The sequence below is a fragment of the Dipodomys spectabilis genome, unplaced genomic scaffold (genome assembly GCF_019054845.1).
Source record: "Dipodomys spectabilis isolate Male_0828 unplaced genomic scaffold, ASM1905484v1 ptg000147l, whole genome shotgun sequence".
Taxonomy (NCBI): domain Eukaryota; kingdom Metazoa; phylum Chordata; class Mammalia; order Rodentia; family Heteromyidae; genus Dipodomys; species Dipodomys spectabilis.
The window spans coordinates 13047349-13071185 of NW_024870824.1; the positions used below are offsets into that span (position 1 = coordinate 13047349).

A 23837-nucleotide genomic window follows, 5' to 3' on the forward strand; every position below is an offset into this window, starting at 1 on the left:
GATACACATAAAGAAAAGTGGAATTGTCAATTGCAGAAAAACAAATGGAACTGGAGATCATCATGATGAGCAAGGTAAGCCAAACTCAAACAGCATGCTCTTATTTGTGACATACAGGCCAATGATGATGATGGCAATGACATGGAACATGAATGTAAAAGGGAGACTATTTAGGGGGAGACCAGAGATGGAAGGGTAAAAGAAGGGGATAGTAATGGATGAAGAAAATTAGAAGACATAAGGCGGTGTAGCTCACACCTATAATCCTAGCTACTCAGGAGGCTGAGATCTGAAGATCACAGTTCAAAGCCAGCCTGAGCAGAAAAGTCCACATGAGACTCATCTCCAATTAACCACTCAAAACCTGAAAGTAGAGTTGTGGCTCAAAGTGGTAGAGTGCTAGCTTTGAGCAACAGAAGCTCAAGGACAGCACCCAGGCATTGAGTGCAAGCCTCACAACTAACAACAAAAATCAGAAGACATTGTGTGTTTGTGTGTATGTGTGTTATTAAGGCATAAATGAAACCCACCAGTGTCTGAAAAAGGGAATGAAATATAAAGGGGGTGAATTTTTCAAAGTCTACTGCACAAATGTATAGAATTATCAAAGAAAACCCTCTCACTAGTAATACATGCTAATATTAAGAACCCCTTCTATATCTTTATGAAAAGCACATTCAGTTCATCAAGAAGCTCTCTCAAGTCTGGCAACAGTGGCTTACACCTGTAATCTTAGCTACTCAAAAGGCTAAGATTTGAGGATCACAGTTCAAAGCTAGCCTGGGCAGGAAAATCCATGAAAAATAGAACTAGCTATCTAATTTGGTTGTTTTTTTTTTTTCTTATTAAATGAGAAATCAAGGGGCTGGAGGCATGGGCTCAAGGGCTCAAATGGCAGAACAACAGCAGAGCAAACCCGAGCCAACACCAAGACCTAAGTTCAAAACCTAGGACTGTCAAGAAATCAGGACTGGGGGAGTGGCTCAAGTGGTAGAGCACTTGCTTAGCAAATGCAAGGCCTCCTGAGTTCAACCTTTAATACCACAAAAAAAAAAAAATCAATAAAGCAAAAATCCCCACCAACTTCTTAAGTGGATATCTTATCAAAGAACCATTATGTACTCCTTAGTCTTCATAAACAGTATAAAGCACCCCACATATTCACACTCTTATGTTACAGACTAGAATCTATGGAGGCGGAGGGGAGACAAAGCTTCTGGGAAATTGCAATTATTTGTTCAAAAAATACAACAAAGCAAGGAATAAAGCATTTCTCTTAGAGGCTTAAAGATGGAAAATACAAGTTTATTAGGTCCAGAAATCAAAGACAATTTGATATAATTATGATTACACACAGAAGTTGATCAGTAGAAATAAAATCTTCCTGGTTTGAATGAAGGTATGAGTAAGTAGCAACCCTAGGAACCATACTAGACCTCCAATTTATACAAGTTTAATGAACTAAATAAATAATTGTATCGCCAACATCTGCTTGTAGCCCATTCTCAGAGAGATGAATTTTCTTGGTCATGAGGTCCACATGGAAAGTAGCATGCTCAGAAATGGGGGTCTTTTCAATGCACTCTTTCCCTAGGACTGGAACTCGCCGAGGCCCCAATAGTGGATCATCAAATCTCATTAGTTTCACTTTGGAAAGGTCTACAGCAGAAGAGATTATCAACATAAACACTCAATTATCCATAGTGACTGACAGAAACTACAAATGAATCTGTTAACACGTATCTTAAACAATCTAGTTACATTTAAGTAAAAATATGTTCATCAGATTATTCAATAGGACCCAGTCTCAGGCACACATCTAAAAGTCTAACTGTCATTATCCCCTTTCTGCTTTTTACCCAGATCAAATATTGTAAGAGGCTCTATAGCCTATCTCCTGGAATGATAAGCCGGGAAAGAGGAAGAATTGAGTATATTTTTGAGTACTAACCTATCTGATCTCCTAAATCACTTTTATGTGCTTTAATTAGTCATTCTTCAAAAGATCAAAAAGTCTAAAACATTTCTTTCTTGGGATTCCTAGGATTTGCTAAAGTAGATTTTCTTGGAGATATTTCTGGAGAAACAATGATTATAGGAAACAGAATTACCCTTTTCTTGTTTAGTTCAAAGATGAAAGTGTGAATTAAAAAGTTAGTGAGTGATAAGCAGAAAAGGGGGGCATGGCAGAGGGAAAAGGCACAGCTTTTACAATTGTGAGCTTTAAGATGAGCTCTAATCCTACCCTCCTTGACTGACTCTTGTACAAGCTGATAATACGGCTCCTGGTCAAACAAAAGGAAACTGATTCATGAACAAATGTTTGATCCAACAATCCTGCCAACAACTGAGCTCATTTAAGCAATTCTGATACTTTCCAACATCAAATGGCTTTAATTCATATGGTAGGGACATACCATAAATAATTAAAAATGCTAATTTGGGATTTATATGTCATTCTAAATGAAGCATGGTTAGTAACGCTTAACCTGATTATTAAAAAAAAAAAAAAGGAAGAAGATATTTTCTAAATTACTTGCAACCCTTTCTCAAACAGATTCTAGGTGGTCTGGGAGCTACATTCTTGTGTTGCACTGGGAATACAAAGCATAGCATGAAAAGGATAAGAGATAAAAGGAGACTTAATGCAGCTGGTAGCAATACCAGCAATATAAGTTATCCAGTCTTGTTCTCTTTGGAAAACAAAGACTAGAAGACTGCAAGTTTAGAGACAAGATCTTGGGGCTTATAGAGCAATTACCTGACACTACCATGAAACCAAACTCTGCCTCAAAGTCTTTGGAGGGTCTCTGCAAAGGACATATAATCTATTCCAGACAGAGCACAAGCTCTGAAAATTAAAAGAGGAAAGGAACACAAAAGTCTTCATAATAGCCATGATCTTATTTGAAGGAAGAATACAATTCATTTTAACAGTTACTGCAATTCAACCTGTACATGAGTGGAAGCAAATATTTTGCTACAGAAGTGACAGCTCTTGTCAGCAGATTTTATATATAAGGCCTTTTGCTGGAGATTTCCCCTCACTGTCCCCAAGAGCCCTTGTTCATCATTTCAAGCAATTTTGATTCAAACTATTTCAAAGAAATCTTAATACTCAATCAAGCTTCTAAGTGACAAAATGCACTTGCTTTGATGTTTCACCATGCAGTTCATTATTGTCAATAAATTCTTGGAGCTTTATTAGTGTTTTTAGTATCTTTTCTCATCCCAAACCTCTCTGATCACTGAAAATGTTGAAATTTAAGTTTGTAACTATACAAGATTTAAGGCACTTAAAGAAAAGATGAGAGTGATTGAAAGTCCCTGGAGACTGATAAAGTGAAATGAAGCCTTTCACCTCCAAGTTATTAGTTCATATGTGGCACAGGTTGTGAGTGATTTAAAGTCATTATCATCAAACATTTGCTCAGAGGCTTTTGTAGAGTGAAATGATGGCTTTAGACTATTCCTCCTGGACCTAGATCATAATCACCCTTGATACAATTGGCACTAATTGGAGGACTTGCTGGTTATGGCAGAAGACAAAGAATGATATTATTGAATTTAACTCCTTTTCCATCTCATATACTCAAAGTACTCAGCCTCTTAGATATCAGTGCATCCTGAGAATGACTGGGAAAGTATCAAGGTTAGATCTCTTCTGTAGATTCTTACAGGAATACCAATTCAAACTCTCCCTGTTTCTTTTATAGAAACTAATACCAAACAAAACATTGTAAAATGGTATTATTCATGGCTGTGTGACAAATGAGAGAATAACTGTACCTAAATTAGTCAAATATGTATAAGCAAAAGGTTGAACAGTGGTTACTAGTAACTGACAGAAAGCAAAGTGGGTGACTGTGGTTTAATGAGTACAAGGTTTTAGCTTGAGAATATGAAAAAGTTCTGGAAATGGTGGTGATAGTTGTACAACAGTGTGAATGTACTTAGTGTCACTGAACAGTACACTTAAAAATCACTAAAATCACCAGGCACTGATGACTCCCATCTGTAATCCTAGATACTAAGGAAGCTGAAATCTGATGATCTTGGTTCAAAGCCAGCCCAAATAGACAAATCCAAGAGACTTACTCCAAGTAACACCAATAAAATACCAGAAGTGTAGATGTGGCTCAAGTATAGATGTGGCACCAGCCTTGAGTAGGGGAAGGAAAAAAAAAAAAAAGGCAAGCAACAGCTCAAGACCCTGAGTTCAAGCCTTAGTACAGGAAGAAAAAAAAGACTAAAACAGCTGGGCATAGTGGCCTAAACCTGTACTTGTAGAAGTCAGAAGGCAAAGGCAGGAGGCTCTCAAATTTGAGGCCAGAATGGGCTACATAGTGAGACCTTATCTCTAAAAGAAAAAGGAACAAGATGGCAGATTTTCTCTTACATATTATTTTACCATAAAGGCATATTTATAAACAATAAAATCATTAACTCTAATATAAGCTGGTGATAATGCTCTATATATAGTGAAAGTACTTTTTTTTTTTGGTGGGGGGAGGTCGTGGGGCTTGAACTCTGGGCCTGGGTACTGTCCCTGAGCTCTTCAGCTCAAGGTGACCACTCTACCACTTGAGCCACAGCTCCACTTCCAATTTTCTGGTAGTTTTTTAGAGATAAGAGTCTCACAGACTTTCCTGACCAGGCTGGCTTTGAATCACGATCCTTAGATCTCAGCCTCCTGAGTAGATAGGGTTACAGGCATGAGCCCCCAGCACCTAGCAAGTACTTTTTTCCTCTATGAATTTACATGGATAATCTCCCTGAGTCTTCCTTAATCAGTATAGCTGAAGATAAACTCACCAACCTCTACATTAGACATTTCACCTGTACCTTTCTCACTGGGTCCAGGAGTTCCTACTTAGATTGTAGCTAAGTGCTTCATTAGCTTAGTTCTCCACCACTTCACTTAGTGCAGCTCCTGGTCACCACCACTTTGTGGAATCCCTAGGGCCCAGGGCTTACACTGCTGTTTCTCTACATACAGGCATCTCCATATAAACTATACATAGTGGTCTCACACTAGATGACCACAGAAGGGAAATGAATAATTGTAGAATACAAAATATATGGCAGAATGAATTCTTGACTTTTTAGTGAAATAATCCAAAAACTAATTCAATGTCTAAAGATTTATAAATTTTACAAAATTTTCAAACTGATGGAAAAAGAATCAATCTATTAACCAGGTGCTGGTGGCTCACGCTTGTAATCCTAGCTACTCAGGAGACTGAGATCTGAGGATCACAGTTCAAAAGCCAGCCAAGCAGGAAAGTCCGTGAGACTCTTATCTCCAATAAACCACCAGAAAACCAGAAGTGGCGCTGTGGCTCAAGTGGTAGATCACTTACTAGCCTTGAGCTGAACAGTTGAGGGACAGCACCCAGGCCCAGAGTTCAAACCAACCAAAAAAAAAAAAAAGAACCAATCTATTGTTTTCTTTTTGATAAGCCAGATAGGTTTGAAACTCATTATGCAGTCCAGTTTGGTCTCAACCTTCCAAATGTTTAAATTATAATGTATCACCACACAGGGCCCAATCACCTTTGATTAATATTAAAATGAAAAGGGCTAGGGGTATAACTTAGCAGAGTACTTGGCTAACATTGTAAAACCTTGGGTTTGATCCTGAGCATGGTAAAGAAATGAAAAAAATAAGCAAATGAAAAAAAGAAGAGAAAAATTATACAAAGCAGCATTTTAAGATGAACTTGTCTTCATAACTCGGAAGAAAAATAATACAGAGACACACTCCCTTCACATTCTGCTCTGCCTAGGACCACCCAACTGGGTGATTAAAAAAAAAAGAAGCCATGAGTTAGTTCATAAAATCTAATCAGATGAATGGATCAGTGGAATTCTATGCCTCCATCAGAAAGAATGACATCACCCCATTTGTTAGAAAATAGAAAGACTTGGAAAAAATTATATTAAGTAAGCCAGACTCAAAGAAACATAGGTCCCATGCTTTTATCTGCAATAACGAGTTAATGTCTAGGACAAGCAGAAGAGGTCAAAAGCTATGTACATATGACCATATGTACAAAGGAGGGGGAACAATGCTCAATAGGAAATGTATTCATTACCTTGCTCATGTAACTTTAACCCCTCTGTACAGTATCTTTACAATAAAAAATATATATTTAAAAAAATTTAAATCTAATCACAGAAGATATAGACTGAATTTTAATTAGAAATTTAGATGATTTACTAGATTAAAATGAACACACATTGTTTAGAAGAATATGCACTTTGGAGTCAAAACTAAGTCTGAATTATAGCTCCAAGGTTTACTAGTTGAGCAAATTCTGCCAAGTTAACTTAGCTTTTCTGAGCCTCCACTGAGCCTCCCTAATGATGTATGAACAGGGAAACAATAGGGTTTTACATTAGAGGGCTGCCTTTTTACATTGTAACGTTGTTACATTAAAAATCAGAAAATAGCCATACTTGAAAATTTTTTCTTTCTGTCCAGGAACAGAATTAGATGGACTGGTTAGTTTAGAACATTAAAGGCATGTTCTCGAATAATGAATAGACAGCAGCTATTTGTTACAATAGTAAGCAAAACAAGGTCTTGAATAAATAGCTAAGCCAGTGTCCTTATTTACTAAAAGAGAAATGAGCTTAGAGATTAAGTGACAAAGTCACCAAGGTAAATAATCTGAGTTTCTTGATTCAGGGACCAATAATCTTTCCACAGTGCTTTGTGGTATCTCTAAACAATCAGTTACTTTTCTTTCTCCACTCTGCTTAGAACTCATCAAATTCACAAACTACTATCAAACATGAGTATTCAGGAAAACCACTTACCTTTGATTCCTCGGTCTATTTTCATTAAACGCCTTATTATGGAATCACAATTATCTCCTTGCCTGACTTCAATCTTGGTTGAGAAGTGGCCATTAGATGGCTGGGGATTTACTAGGGAAATTGGCACACCAGGCTACAAAAATAAAAAATAAACGATTGTAATAGAAATCAAACTTAAATATTGCCAAGTATTTTCAGTATCCAGTGAAAGCAAGATCTAATTCTGGTATTCTAAAACATGACCAAGACATACTCAAATATGAAGAAAAAAAGCTACATAAGTTCATGCTTATTACCAATGCCTCAGTAAAAATGACTATAGCTCTATTTACCAATACTGATGATAAGAACAATCGTTACATTTTCTCTTCCACAACTACCATCAATTGTGGATTTCTATTATCTATCAAGTACTGCACAAAGCACTTTGCAGACATCAGTCCCATAGCCTGAAAGGCAGTGCTTTGAAAAGAAAAGCTGAGAACCTAAAAGATTAAGAAATTAGCCTATGGTCACACAAGAACAAGTAGTAGGTCAAAGATTAAATGCAGTTGTATGCCATACTACCTCCCACATTATAGACACTATGCTGGACTAAACTCTGGTCATGAAATGGAAAAAAGTTGATTGAGTCTTACGAAAGACTTAAAGACATATCAGCTTAATGGAATCCTTGAAAGTGACTTGAAATAATACATTTATATATAGAACAATATCACATATATCTACTTCCTGGCCTAAATGACTTTAATATTGAAAGTTCCACACCTTTACGTACTTAGAATATTACACAATGGTAAATTCCTGATTGTGATGAGGTATCCTTCAAAATAAGCATTTTAAGCCAGGTGCCAGTGGCTCACGCCTGTAATCCTAGCTACTCAGGAGGCTGAGATCTGAGGATCATGCTTCAAAGCCAGTCCAGGCAGGAAAGTCTGTGAGACTCTAATCTCCAATTAACCACCAGAAAACCAGAAGTGGTGCTACGGCTCAAGTAGTAGAGCTCAAGTAGTAGAGCACTCGTAGTAGAGCACTCGCATTGAGCTGAAGAGCTCAAGGACAGCATCTAGGCCCAGAGTTCAAGCCCCACAACCAACAACAACAACAACAAAAGGCATTTCAAATAGAAGTAGGTTGGAGTTTTAAATTGATATGATAAAATTAACAATGTATTCAGTTTCTTATCAAGATCTTTTATTTCTGTGTGTGTGTGTGTGTGTGTGTGTGTGTGTGTTTACGTGTGCATGTGCATGCTCACGAGCACACACCAGTACTGGGACTTGAACTCTGTTCCTTACACTCTTGCTTGGCTTTTTCACTTAAGGCTGGCACTTGAACCATAGCTCCACTTTTAGCCTTTACTGGGTAAGATAGAGTCTCTATGCCTTGTCTGCTGGGCCTGGCTTCAAACCTTGATCCTCAGATCTCAGCCTCCTTAGTACCCAAGCACCCAGCTTATCTCAGTCAAGAGTAGAAGGGCATTATACAGACTCATATTTTAGTTCACTGGACTTTGCCAAATCCAAATGAACTATGTGAGGCTAAACAGAATCTCTAAAACCCTTTTATTGTCACATGACAAAAAAAAAGAAACTCCAGAATAATTTAGGATGATAAATTAATGAGGTTTACACCAAACAACAAAAGCCTTGATTAACAAACCAAAATGTACCCAAAGTTTGAAAGTTTTAGGGAAGGGAAAGTGAGTACTAGGGAATCAGGACTCACAACATTTCTGACTGCGGTCTGGAATAAACCATTCACTTAACTTCTCTGGATCTTCCTTGCATCTTTAAAACAATGGGTTCATAATAACCTCTAAGGTCTCTCCTAGCTCTAAAGTGCAGTGATTCAGTAATATTCCTTCAACTTACTTCTGTTCTAAAAACATTAAGGGGTTTCCCAGGACAACAATCTTCCCTGATTTTATCTTCTGCTTCAGAGGCAAACTTGATTTCTATGTGTTCTAGCTAAATAGAGAGGAAAAAATAGAAGTCATTAGTATCATTTAATATGATTGAAATTAATCACTACTTCATTTCAACAGAAAACTAGGTTCCCCACTTAACATCCAATAATCTATGCAACTTTATTATTTTTCCATATAAACATTAGATGAAATCTGCAATTGGTTATTTATTACTCATCTTAGAAGTGTCATGGTAGTGTTACTTATATAGTCAAGTGTATCATTTTTTATAACAAAAGCTGGCATCTTCCACATGAAAGAAACAGTATCAGCATAAAAGGCTTCTTCTTAGAAGTTGACAAATTTGTCATTTTGAGAATGAAAGGCTTCCATTTAAATAAATGGAAAAGTTCAGGAACATACATATCCTTGGATATGAGATGGCCCTCAATATAAAGCTGTCCAAATGAAAAGGCTAATGACATTTTTTACTTAAATGAATACATATGAACATTCAGAGACATGTTTAAAATAGATGTCTACTAACATGCAAAATATTTTTCCTTCTGTCAAAGCTAAGAAAGCAGGTTTAGAATCTGTGTATAAAGTTTGACTGATAGTATTTTATGAACCAGAAATGATCATTAATCCACTTCTGTGAACCTGAAGTGTGAAGGAAGAGGAGGGACAATTCATTGTGTTCTATGAGATTTTGAAAGCATTTCCTCATTATTTTAAAGATGATGTATATATTTTATTTTTGACATATAACTGATAAATGAAATAAGATGACAAACATTCTGATACTTTTGTAACTTTTATACCTTGGCATTCTCTCTCCCCAAAAATATACTTTTTTTTTTCCTTTGCCAATCCTGGGGCTGGAGCTTGAATTCAAGGCTTGGGCACTGTCCCTGAGCTTCTTTTGCTCAAGGCCAGAACTCTACCACTTGAGCCACAGCCCCACTTCCAGTTTTTTCTATTTATGTGGTACTGAGGAATCGAACCCAGGGCTTCATGCATGCTAGGCAAGCACTCTACCACTAATCCACATTCCAAGCCCCAAAAATACTTTCAAATCAAAGTACTAAACATAGAACATGAAGTTTATAAAAACATTTATTATTTTTTAAGAAAGAAATTGTATTATACAGTTTATTAATAATTAATTCCTGGCCTCTTACCTCAAGGGAATTAGTCAGGTAGACAATATTCTCTATTAGCACTGCCTGTTCATCAAATTCCAATTGCAAATCCAAAACATGAGGCCCCATCTTCTCCACATTTTCCTAATAGCCAAAATAATTTTGAAAAACCAAATCAAAAACAGGATATGTTGAACACAATATATTTCCTCCAAAGCAATCATTCTTCTCTCAACTGATATAAATCTTTAAATTTTAGCTATAGGAAAGGCCTTAGACTTTGTAGGTTTCCCTTATCTGTATTTTCTTGTTAATGAAATTACTAACTCAGAGTAATTATTAAAAGATAAGATTTAAGACAGCAATGAAAAGACTAGAAGGCCCAAAGTTTTCAGGTTTAGGAAACATACGGTTTTATCACTGTTTATTTAGACCAGCTTAATGTGCAAACTCAAGGTGTTTACTTTGACAAGAAAGCCAAGAAATGTAGGAAAATATACTTTCAAGTAATCAAAATCATCTTTTAATAATTTTACAAAATACCAAATGAAAATTTCACAAATGTATCAAAGTTTAAACTTACACTACATATGTATTCAGATAATCTTGTGGCATACAAAAACCAATCTCTGAGTGATTTGTAATTATCTTGACTTAAATATAAAATATTTGCTGCTCAAAATGTGTACTTAAAAATCAAGTCATGAAGTTCAGAAAGAGCTGCCTGGAACATGTTACATAAAAGTGACCCAACATTGCCCCTGCTCTGCATGGCTTTAGATTACCATGTGCCATGGATTAATGCCTTCCATATGAAGGAGATTAATTATTGTAGGAATGTACTCCTGATAAAAGAGATTCAGTCCACTGCTCCCTATCTGGCCCAGAGGTGCTGCCTCAATTACTACTTTGCCATGGCAGACACACAAAAAAGACCTTCACAAGATGTCGATGCTCTTAGCCTCTCTACCTCTAGTAAGATTCTATACTTTATGGTAATTACCCATTCTCCAGCTGGGGCTGTAGCTCAGCAGTAGAGCACTTGCCTAGCATGTCTAAGGCCCTGAGCTCAATCGCCAGCACCACAAAAAGGAAAAAAAAAAATTTAGTCTGTAGTATTCTGTTACAGCAGCAGAAAATAGAGTATGATACTGTCTAGTGCCTCTTGTTCACGAAAAAGTACTAGAAAGTCATTTTCCTGTCCTCAGATTGATTAATCATTTTCAAAGTTTGCAAAAATACTTAATTTTTCCCTGGCACATCGACATCATTTTTTAAAATACAGAACCACTCTGTGTAATGCTGGTTCAACAAATGTAATCACTATCAAGAGAAGGCAACATTTCCATAACAAACAACTATCTAGCCCAAAATATCAATAGAGCCATTGTTGAGAAATCTTTGTCAGATTGCTATAAACAAAGTTTATCCAGTTAAGCTAAACCTATACAAATGTAGAGATTTGGCTCCAGTAACAGAATCTAACAACAACAACTTAATATAAGCCAAAAGGATATGTTTCCTTCCCAAATTGAAAAGAAGGGAAAGTAGGAAATGAAGGGAATAATTTAGTGCAGCAATCCTAAACCAATTTTTCATCCATAATACATATTTTCACATACTCAGCAACTCACAGGTAAACTTAAAATCTGATAGCTCATTTTTCACAACCACTGATTGAAAAGTGCTACTTTAGCAGATCTCTGGGGAAAGACTGTGCCCAAGCTTTTTTTTTTCCCTTACTGTCCTGTCTAATCATTACTCACGTGGTTACAGCTGTACAAGGTCCACAGTTTGCTTACCTTAATCATGGCAACAAATGGCATAACTTTCTTCATGTATTTCTTTAACTCTGGTAGATTACTTAGTTCACTAGCAATGACTTTGTTATCAGGCAATTTTCCACTGTTGGCCTAAAAGTGAGGAGGAGGGAGAGAAATATTTTAAAGATATTTTAAAGATAATATTTTAAAGACATATTTATAAGATGATTTCTTTGTTGCTTTATATGTCCCTCCCCCACAGTATAACCCCTGTTTTCACTGTATTTGATGTTGGCATAATTTGAGGAGAGGAAGGGAAAAAACAAATTGTTTAAATAGGGATACAGGTGGATCCATTGAGATGTACAAGACATTATGTCAAAAAACGAACTTCACAATTTTGCGGGGGGGGGGGGGGGGGGGGGAGGGGGGGATGGGAAAGGATGAAGGATGAGAAGGGATGGGAAGGGGAAACAAAGGAGGAGGCAACAATGCTTGATAAGAAATGTACTCATTTTGCTCATGTAATTGTAACCCCTCTATACGGTATTTTCACAATAAAAAACTTTAAAAAGTAAAATTATTTTAAAGATAATGTAGGACTGTAGATGTGCTTCTAGGAAGTCTGGCAGCCACAGAATGGCAGTCTCTATGAGTCTGATAAAAAGCAGCAGAGAAGAGGGTGGCACCAGCATCAGTGGGAAATGAAAACCAAATGGAACAATGTAGATGGGAGACGTCCCCTCCTTCTAAATTCACCAGATACTTGCTTTTAGTTTAAAGAACAAAAATGAGAGCAATCTATTAAATATTTACATCTTCTTTACAATAATAGTACCTCTAGGATCCTAACATTAGATCTCACCTGGTTTAAAAAAAAAAAAACCTGTTATACTCTTGTAAACACCTTGTCTTCAAAGTTCTCAAAACATTTCATTAGTTATATTAAAAAAGAAAACTACACAACTATTATGCAAGTTGTGTGTCTGTTTAGAATGTTCTTCTTTATAAATTGCTACTTCAAATGTGAAAAAAAATCCCTAGTTATGACATGTTCAAATAATACTGTTTCTATCTACTCAAAATAAGCACCTATGTATCATTAATAGGCATACAATCCCAAATGCTAACCCAATTTAAATTCATTTCTGCAAACAACTATGGCATTTTCAGTAAATAAAGCAAGTAGCCTTTTCAGAGTTTTGAGTGACTTTTCATTTTCCTAGATGTAAGCACAGCATCAAAGCCAAGGGCTGGGAATGAAATATAAATGAAAAGTTGTATGTAGTAGGATTCCAAATAATCTATTTACATTTCAATTCTAACCTTTACTAAAGTTCACAGAGAAAAATATTTCCTTTACTTGTCCATGTGTTCCTCTGAAACACAAATTAAAGAAAAGGAAAGGATGGGAAACATTCCTTTGCCACATATCATCAAATGTGACCATACTCAGCCTCAGAAGACTTCTAGATTACAAACTAACATTCTTTTAGCCCTTTTGGATAAAAACAAAGCTTGGGGGGGGGGGGGGGGGGGAGTGGGGGAGGTGGTGTGAGAAGGGATGGTAGGGGAAAAACAAAGAAGGAGGTAACAATGCTCAATAGTAACTGTAACCCTCTGGTACAGTATTTTTACAATAAAAAATATATACAAAAAGTAAAAAAAAAAAAAAAAGCTTCAAAAAGAAGCAATAATGGCAAATGATGGATGATACTGTATTGAAACTGATATCTACTCAAAGAATGCAAAGTTAAAATATAAAAGCAAAGAGGTAGAGTACTTCTTAGTACCAAGAACAATTGCTTTGCTCTATATTTCACTCTTCAGCTGCTTCCTTGGAATTGCTGGTATGAATGTCATCAACCAAGGCAGAGTTCATTTCTCTACCTGCCTGTTACACACTATATCTCTGTGTCTGCAAGCATATTGTGAAGACTATCTTCAATTTCTATTATATACAAAAGTGATGTTCTGCAGACAAACAGAATTTCAAAGAACACACAAAGTACTTGCTCTTCTCTTCCCATCATTTTACAAATGTACTTGTGCCTTTTCTGAACTTCTTAATTAACTATGAAAAGTACTGCAGCAAAACTGACAAAAATCCTGAAAGTCAAAACTATGGCTTTTTCTTTACAGTTTGACCACATCCTTATTTGGTATCACTTTTTTAAAGTGAACAAGAGTCAAAATTAAGGGGCTGGAAGGTGGCTCAGTGGTAGAGTGCTTGCATGAGGCCCTGACTTTGATTCTTCAGCACCACATAAGCCGAAAAAGCCAGAAGTGGCACTGTGGCTCAAGTGGTAGAGCGCTAGCCTTGAGCTGAGGAGCTGAGGGACAGCACCCAGGACTAGAGTTCAGGTCCCATGACCAACCAAAAATTAAAATAAAATAAAACCAAAAATCAAAATTAAGCTGGGCACAAGTGGCTCACACCAGTAATCCTAGTTACTCAGGAGGCTGAGTTCTGAGAACTGCAGTTCAAAGACAGCCCAGGCAGGAATGTCTGTAAGACTTTTTTTTTTTTGGTGGGGGGTGCGGTGGGGGGGGGGGGGGGGGGGTCCAGTCATGGGACCTGAACTCTGGGCCTGGGCACTGTCCTTCAGCTCTTCAGCTCAAGGCTAGTACTCTACCACTTGAGCCACAGCGCCACTTCTGGCTTTTTTCTTTTTGCTTATGTGGTGCTGAGGAATCAAACCCAGGGCCTCAGGCATGCAAGACAAGCACTCTACCACTGAGCCACCTTCCCAGCCCTGTCTGTAAGACTCTTACCTCCAATTAACCACCAGGAAACTAGAACAGCCTGAAACTCAAGGTGGTAAAGCACTATCCTTGAGAGAAAAAGCTCAGAGACAGTGCCTAGACCCTGTGTTCAAGCCCCACAACTGATCAAAAAAAGTCAACACACTGTCTATTCCTATACTTTGAATGTAAAGAAAAACAACTAATTATAATAGCACAAGCCTGTACTCTCAGCTACATGGAGGCAGAATGAGGGGACTGTCATGTGAGATCAGCCCAGGCAAAAAAGTTCACAAGAATACCTCAATCGAGAGCTGGGAAGGTAGCTTAGTGGAAGAGTGCTTGTCTTGCATGCATGAGGTCCTGGGTTCAATTCCTCAGCACCACATAAGCAGAAAAAGCCAGAAATGGCACGGTGGCTCAAGTGGTAGAGTGCTAGCCTTGAGCTGAAGAGCTGAGGGACAGCGCCCAGGCCCAGAGTTCAGGCCCCATGACCAACCAAAAAAATTTTTAAAAAAGAATATTTCAATCGATGGCTGGGTATGGTGTTGTATCCCTGTCATCTCAATGACACAGAGAAGCACAAATAGGCTTGCCCTGGCATAAAGCAAGACTCATCTCAAAACATACCCAATGTAAAAAGGAACTGTGGAGTGGCTCAACTGGTAGAGTCTGCCTTGCAAACCTCAGTATTGAATTTCCTTTAAATAGCACTATCATACTTCATAGCTATTTGCCTAACAGAACCCAAAACTTCTTTGAGTATAAATTTCTGTGGGTAATTATCAAGTTGAACATTTTCTTTCAAAGTTCTCAAGACCAGCTGGGTATAATCCCAGCATGCAGGAGGATGAGGCTGGAGGATGGTAAGTTTGAGGGCATTTTAGGCTACATATTGAGACCCTATCTCAAAGTAAACAAAGCAACAAACAAATACTGCAGAAGAAAGTTTCAATTTACTTCAAATATAGGAAGTTTAAGAATTCCTGAATCCTACTATTAAAGTTGTAAGAAATTCAAAAGAAAATCTCTATTCTTTTGCTTCAGAATTGTAACCCACACCATTTAATTACCTACAACTAGATACATCTTTACAAGCAAGTTTAGAAATAATGAAAAAAACAGCACTTTTTCCTTCAATATCCACTTATGAGCTACCAAGGATAACAAAGGACATTCCCTGCCTTGAGGGAATTAAACAAAGCCGCCTGTCTCCTTTCTTCCAGACATCACTAACATCCAAAAAACAAAAACATCCTAAGTGGGACACAACATTACTCAGGGGAGAAATAGGTGAGGGCATCACCTCAAAGTGGTTACGCAGAAGTGACAGAGTGCTGTGCTGCCATGGTGGGTAGTTCTTGGCCACATAAATGGTGCAATGCGAGGGCCTCTGAGGTGGCTGCTTGTCTGCCTTCTACAAAAGAGGGAAAAAGGACAAACACTGGCTTTTACATAGGCCAAAAGTGAGAATGACTCTCCCTTAACATATATTACCATTGCCTTAACATTTAAAATATACATGCTACAGAACTATAGTTATAGTGAATATAGACAACACAATATATTTTAATGTGTTCATTTTCACTATTGCTAAATTTCATTTGACCAATAATGTTTAAGAAATGATCTCTAGGAAACACTGTGTGTGTACTATTATAAAGAAAGCAAGAAGGGGGAATTAGAGTAAGAAGGGGGTGAATTTGGTCAAAGTATATTACATGCATGGAAATATCCTAAAAGAAACCCCTTTGAACAACTAATATATATTAGCTAATAAAAATGTGAAAACAAGTTTTAAAGACTTCACCTTCCCTTTAGCTGGCATTGTATAGTTCTTAAGCCGTAGTCTAAGGTCATGTGCTACTTCCATGAGATACTGTGAAGAGCGGATCAAGGACTCATCCACAGGCCCTGCCACAGGCCAGGAAGCATTCATAATTGAGTCAGTCTTTTAAAAATAAAACAAAATCAAGGAAAGATTCAATGAGATTAGATAGTACAATGACTTTATAGTTCTCGCTTACTGTTACATACCAAAGTTACCATTTGTAATTGTGTGCTCCAAGTTCAAACCTGACTACATGTAACACACTTCTACAGTTCCTGATCTAATGTTCCCTAGAATTCAGGCTGTGAAGTCTGACTCTACATTCTTAATTAACATTCATTTGTACAAATGTATTAATACCCACACACATATGCTCACTTTCAAAGAAAAGTATGTAATGCTAATTTGCCTAAATTTAGTCATTATTATATAAATTAAGCACACTCAGTTTTTATCCTATTAATATACCCCCTATGGAAAGTATGGCTATTCAGTATAGCTTACAAGTACATTCTGTATCATAAATAAGTTGAAAAATACAAACCAGCCTCACTAAGAAGGTTGAAAGGAAACATTAAACCAGCCAATGTACTTATTATTGGCAGGTCTAGAATAGATGAATTTATCTTCACAGTAAGAATGCTAATATACTATCCCTGAACGTACAGTCCAGTATATATAAAACAAGTTTGTACAACTATGTGCTTCTATTCTTTACTTATAAGCAGCTCATAACAGTTTTTGTCTTTTACAATATCTTTACTTTTTAACAGTTGGAAGAACACTATAAAAATACATGCATTTGGGCTGGGAATGTGGTTTAGTGGTAGAGTGTTTGCCTAGCATGTATAAAGCTCTGCGTTTGAGTCCTCAGTACCACATAAACAGAAAAAGCCAGAAGTGGTACTGTAGCTCAAGTGGTAGAGTGCTAGCCTTGAGCTAAAGAAGCTCAGGGACAATGCCCAGGTCATGAGTTCAAGCCCCAGGACTGGCAAAAAAAAAAAAAAAATACATTCAAACTATATCTGAATATATTCAACTTACTACAAATTTTCTAATAGATGAGATTAGGTAGGAGATAAACATGCACATGTTTTAAAATACATACATTGGGTATACACAAAAGTACCTATATGATTTACTGTCTTATTTAGCTGTTTTAACCCCTTATAATTATGACAATAAACCAGTATTTTTTTTCAGAAACTCATTTTCTGCTTTTTTCTCTAAGTGACAATTTTATTACAATGCTTAGTTAATAAGGTCAAAACAAAGCTAGTCCATACCTTCCCCAGGAGTGTCCAGATGTGCTCACACACATGTGGACAGAATGGAGCCAAAAGAAGTGTCTGAACTTCTATAAAGCGGAACACGAGGTCTCTGTGCATCCCTTCTATGGCCAACTCACGGTATTTATCTTTTGCAGCCTACAAAATTTCAAATTGTTTACCATTTCCCTCACCTTTTTTAAAACAAAATAAAGTCAGTATTTCTGTTGTATTTTTTAGTCTTTTTTTCAATTCCATGAGAAATTATTATAAAGCTTTTACTTCAAGAAATTTTCAGCCTTTTCTCAAAAGATATTGTATATATTAATTATTTCAAGAAAAAAATGTTTCATAGGCATTCTATACTGAGAAAAGCTTAACAATATTAACTGCTTTAAGCATGCTGGCTTTGAGCAGTCTATAGGAAAGATGTTAAATATCAAAACAGCCACAAACACAACACACTGATATTCTCAGCACTTCTCCTTGTTTAATTACATCTGAAAACCAAGTTACATAAATCCCAATGAGAGATTTTACAAAACTAACTGAAAAGGAAAAAAAAAACCAGCATTTTTACTGGATACTCTTGAAATGCCAAACATGGAGAAATACTGACATCTTGTGGAAGACCTCAGAAACCATTTGTCTCAAGTAAATTATAATTTCATTTTAATCAGTTTTAAATATTTGTATAAAAAGTGTGGCTGCTTTTTGGATTTAATTTCATATGCTCAAAGTTCAGATAGGAACAAAATACTTTACATTAAATGAACACAGTAGAGAAAAGGATCAATGAAATGACAAAATCACTATCTACTAAAGATTTTAAAGTTTCTTAACAAGACTTTGATCTATACTTTAGACATGGAATTAGCAGGACAAGAAAGGGGGAAAAAATACATCATATTCACATTGACTTCTTTTAGATACCAAAAAAACAGCATACCTGAAACTCAAAAAACCCTGTTTTCAAAGCTTCTTTAAACATCATCTTTTCATAATTTTGATCTGTCTTTATGATTCCTGCATTCATTTCACTATTGAATAAAAACATTTAAAAAGTTATTGAATTTAAGGGCTACTGTATTTGCGTAAGCATATGTGAATATATACGAATACATGTAGATATAATATATATGTATCTTAAGTAAGGACTAATATGCATTCATAGAAGCACTAAAATGACAGTATTTGAATATTTTTAAGTGTCCAGCACAATGTTTTAGTGATTAGCTACCCAAGTGTCCCTTGGTCTATTTATGTATCAGAATGCTTTTTAAAACCCATGTTTTACAATTGAATACTCTAACTCTAATCCTTTCTGAATTGCTAAAAAAGAGAGACATATTCCACATACTACCTTCTGAAGCTGATCTCTCTTACCTGCAATTTTATTTACACTTTTTAAAATTTTAATTTTATTGTCAGTGATGTACAAAGGGGGTTACAGTTATATACATAAAGTAGTGAGTACATTTCTTGTCAAACATTGTTTATCCCCCCTCGTTCTTCTCTTGATAAATGCTTCTCCAACCCTATAAACATTCAATCTTTTGTAGATTAAAGTTTCATTGAGCAATGTAAAAAAAAAAAAAAAAAAAAAAACCCATGTTTTAGTGTAAATAATGAACTGAAGACATTAATCAAATTTAGAGTAATCGAGTGAAAAAAAAAAGTGTTCATGAAAAAAAAAAAGTGTCCAGCACAGAAACAGCTTCATGCTCCTGAAAACTACCAAGTGCAGTATCTCTGTTGTCTAGATAGATAGCCTTAAGTATCATCACCTTTTACTGTGAGAGCTCCTATTTAGCTAATGATATTTATTTGGGAATTCCTTATTGCAATCTGCATTGTGAATCTCCAATAAAATACAAAGATGCTTCAAATAAGGTTTGTAGCCATACTTTAATGACTGCATTTTTAATACCAATACTAGATACTTAAAAACATGTCCCATACAAATGATCAACAGTACATGAAAAAGTGCTCAGCATTACTAATCAGACATGAGGAAATGCAAACTGAGAATAATTACTATCAAAAAGACTAAAAGAATTAACAAATGTTGGGAAGGATGTGGAGAAAAGGAACCTTAGCCCACTGTTAGTGGAATTACATGTACAGCATTATGGAAAAGAGTATAGAATTTCCTCAAACAGCTTAAGATAAAACTACCATATGATCCAACAATTCTACTCCTGAGTATCTATTTGTCCAAAACAAACAAAATCAGTCAGAGACATTTTTCTCTCCCATATTCACTGCAGCACTACTCACAAAAATCAAGAAATTGCAACCTAATTGCCCTTCAACTGATGAATTGGTAAGAAAATGTGGTGCTCTAGGTTGGGAATGTGGCTTAGTCAAAATGCTTGCCTAGCATGCATGAAGCCCTGGGTTTGATTCCTCAGGACTATACACAGAAAAAGCTGGAAGTGGTGCTGTGGCTCAAGTGGTAGAGTGCTAACCTTGAGCAAAAGAAGCTCAGGGAGAGTTGCCTAGGCCCTGAGTTCAAGCCCCAAGACTGGCAAAAAAAAAAAAAAAAAATAACCTGGTATTCATACACAATGAGCATATAAAAAAATGAAATCTTGTTGCTTGTGACAAATGATTTTGAAAATTTTTACCACAAGGAAATGATAAATGTTTAAGAAGGTAAATATGTTTAACATGATTGAAATACTACATAATTATCAGGTAAGGTGATATATGCCTATAATGCCAGTGCTGAGGATACAATGGCAGGAAGCTTTCTATGGTTTATACAGGCTTCCTCCTCCCATTGCATTGTTTATTTTTAAAGATGCACAGAATTCATACATCTGTGAACTTTCTATCTTTATTATTACATTTACAGTTGGTGCAGTGCTTTTCTGTCCTGATCAACAAGAAAGAGTCATGTCACATTCATGACATAAGTAACACCAGGGCTTAGGATAGTTCCTGATACAAAAAAGTTAATGAATGTCTTGAATTTAAAAAACAAAAAGGCTTTTCTCCTTTTCTTTTAATTTACTTTCCCTGGAACTACCTTTTGCCAAACTCTAATGCAAGACAACAAGGGAAGTGGTTATAAGGACAGACATTAGAGACAGAAACAAATTTACATCCTAGGTTTCAATTACTAGCTTCAAGGTATTTAATAAAATATATTTGATTCTTCTAAACCTTAGTTCTTTATAAAATGGAGCTACTAATATCTCTATAATGACTTGAGGTGAAAGTCAGATAATGGATGCCAAGAACTTAACTGGACCTGGCACAAGGAAGCCATCAGTGAATAGTAGCTATTGTTATCCTCTAACATGTTTGAGAAAAGGAAAAAAGCAAAAGAAAACTTAAAGACTCACCAGGACTACAACTCCAAAAGCACATAGCAGTTGGGAATCCCAGCTTACCTGGCAAACACCTTGTCATTGAAAGTGCTGGCAGGACCGCTTCTTAGGCTGTCCCAGTTGGCAACCATTTCTTTCACCCACTCCACCCAGGTGTACAGACGGAGAATACCTGCATCTGCCATGGCTTCCACAAAGTTGGCATCTTCCACAGTGTCACCAGCATCAGCCAGAGCCAAGCGCATTCCTAAAAGAAATAAAGAGAAAATCAATCAATGAACTAAAAATATGGTTACTAAGTATCAACTCTGTATCCAGATATCCACAGATAAATTAAGAAATAATAAAATTTTAAAGGACTGCTTGGATCAACAGCAAATATCAAAATCACCAAAAGTTGGCTGGCCACCAGTGACTCACATCTGTAATCCTAGCTACTCAGGAAGCTGAGATCTAAGGATCACAGTTTAAAGCCAGCAGTGGGGATGAGACTCTTATCTCCAATTAATCACAGAAAAAGCTGGAAGTGGCATTGTGGCTCAAATGATAAAGTGGTAGAGTGATAGCCTTAAGCAAAAGGAACCCAGGGACAGAGTTCAAAACCAAGGACTGGCACACAAAAAAAAATAAAGTCACCAAATGTAGGATCCCAAAGTAAGTTACTAAAGTATTTGAAACATCTGTATCAATCTGCATACACTTAGCATCAATATGTGTCTCTTCTTAATCATGCTGAGTTAATGAGATAAAGCAATCTTTAATGAGGCATTGGAAGTAAATTAGATAAACTGAGGATAGCTATATATTTCTTTGTAGTTTCTCTATGAACATCTCAGACTCATTAACAAGTAGCAAAATATTACAATATTTTAAAGCATGAAGACATATTGATGACTTAGGTGTTCAAATGCAAATTTAATTTTTCAGTCCTAAAATTAGGTTCATCCAGGGGCTGGGAAGGTGGCTCAGTGGTAGAGTGCTTGCCTTGCATGCTCAAGGCCCTGGGTTCAATTCCTCAGCACCACATAAGCAAAAAAGAAAAAAAAAGCCGGAAGTGGTGCTGTAGCTCAAGTGGTAGGGCACTAGCCTTGAGCTGAAGAGCTGAGGGACAACGCCCAGGCCCAGAGTTCAGGCCCCACTACCGGACCCAAAAAAATAAATAAATAAAATTAGGTTCATCCAAATATTTCATTAATAAAATGACATTTGTAAACTCTCAGCGCTTAAAACTACCAAAACCTTCGCACAGAAGCCCGTGTCTATAATCCTACTAGGTTCTTGGAAAACGGGAATATGAGGATCATGGTTTGAAGTCAGCACAGGAGAAAAGCTGACAGGACCCCATCTCAAAGAATAATCTGTATATAGTGGCTGGCACATACCTTTAATCCCAACTCTGTAAGGGGCATAGGTTAGAGGACTGTGGTCCTAGTCTGCCCAGGCAAAAAATGTAAGATCCTATCTGAAAAATAACTAAAGCAAAACCTGAGGGTACGGCTACTATCAACCCCCTGCCAAAAAAATAAGAAAGAAAATACTGCAGGAGGAGACTAAAAATCCATTAATAAGCCTAATTAAATTAATAAATTAAATAAACCACAGGACATGGCCACAGTGGAATGCTATTAGTGCTGAAAAACAAGAGGAAAGTCATTATATACTAATATGCAGTAATATCAAATCTATACACAACAGTAAAAGTAGTTCATGTGGGCACCCTTAGCATTATACAGGTGGTAGATGAAGACACAGATGGTGGCATCAAATATCTGTACACCAGAAGCTCAAAGTACTTTTTAGTCTTATTTTGAAATAATTTTACTCTTAACAGAAAAAATATTTTTAAAACCTAGTAGAGTTAAAAATAAATGCCATCACCCTGCTTTCCTAATGTAAGCAATTTAACCATCATTTCAAACCAGAATGCTAACATTAGTATAAATATCATTAACCAAATTCTACACCTTATACTAATTTGCCAGTGTTTCATATGATATCTTTTTACTGTTCCAAGACCCACACATTTCATTTTAGTGCTGTGTCCCCTAGGTCTCTTCAAAGTGACAGCTTCTTAGTCTTTCCTGTCTTTCACGACCCTGACACTTCAGATGAATACTGATTATTTAAGAGAACTGCTCCCAATTTTGGTTTTGTATGATGTTCCCTCATGACCTGGGGAGTTTATTAACCTTTGGCAAGAAAATCACAAAACAGATGTGTCTATAGTGTATCATACCAGGAAGACATATGATAATGACATGACTTACAGCTGGTATTGCTAATAGATCTCTCAGTTAAGCTGTTATAAACAAGTTTCTCCTTATAAAATTACTCTTTCGTTGGCAAATAATAATACCTTGGGAGAGATACTCTGAGGATATGCAGACCATATTTCATTTGAAACAGTCTGTAATAATTATTACTATAGTTAGTTTGCGCAATGATGATTTTAGGCAATAAATATTTTTACTCAATATTCTTACATTTATTCATTGGACTTCACAAGAAAAAGTGTCCTTACTCCTACATAGATTTGTCTATTCAATAATTAATATACATCAGTATGCACTTACAAACACTTAATTCACTCACTGGGTACTAATCAATATTATCATTATGTACTTGGTTACATAAACTATTCTTGCATAGGCCATTAGAAGCCCCTCAAGCTGTCTCCTGTTTGTTTCAATATGTCCCCATATCTGGGGAAAGGGCACCATTTGGAAGTGTAGCCCTTGCTCAGCAAGACTGGGACTCTAGATTTGATCCTTGGCATGAAGGAAGGAAAAGAAGAAGGAAAGAAGGTAGGGAAGGAAGGAGGGAGGGAGGGAAGGAAAAGACTACAGGTGCCACACACCTGTAATCTCAGTACTCCTCAGGCAGAATCAGAACACAAATTAGAAGCCAGCCAGCCTGGGCTATATCATAAAGTACACAACTCTGTGTTTGAATGAATGAATGAATGAATGAAACAAAAAGACCAAAAATAACCTATCCTTTCCTAAGCTCCTCC

The 23837-nt window shown here is 36.5% G+C and overlaps 1 protein-coding gene across 1 annotated transcript in view; it reads right to left on the bottom strand.

The window, feature by feature from the left end:
• Nucleotides 1-1284: 1284 nt before the first annotated feature.
• Lars1 (leucyl-tRNA synthetase 1) overlaps nt 1285-23837 on the bottom strand; it is a 61962-nt gene continuing 39409 nt past the window's right edge. The window contains exons 23-32 of the mRNA XM_042692048.1: nt 20888-21071; nt 18436-18526; nt 17505-17645; nt 16198-16338; nt 15694-15804; nt 11682-11792; nt 9919-10023; nt 8700-8795; nt 6826-6958; nt 1285-1659 (exon numbers count right to left, since the gene is read on the bottom strand). Of these exons, the coding sequence (XP_042547982.1) occupies nt 1454-1659; nt 6826-6958; nt 8700-8795; nt 9919-10023; nt 11682-11792; nt 15694-15804; nt 16198-16338; nt 17505-17645; nt 18436-18526; nt 20888-21071 (1319 nt within the window). The 3' untranslated portion in view covers nt 1285-1453. The remainder of the gene's footprint in view (nt 1660-6825; nt 6959-8699; nt 8796-9918; nt 10024-11681; nt 11793-15693; nt 15805-16197; nt 16339-17504; nt 17646-18435; nt 18527-20887; nt 21072-23837) is intronic.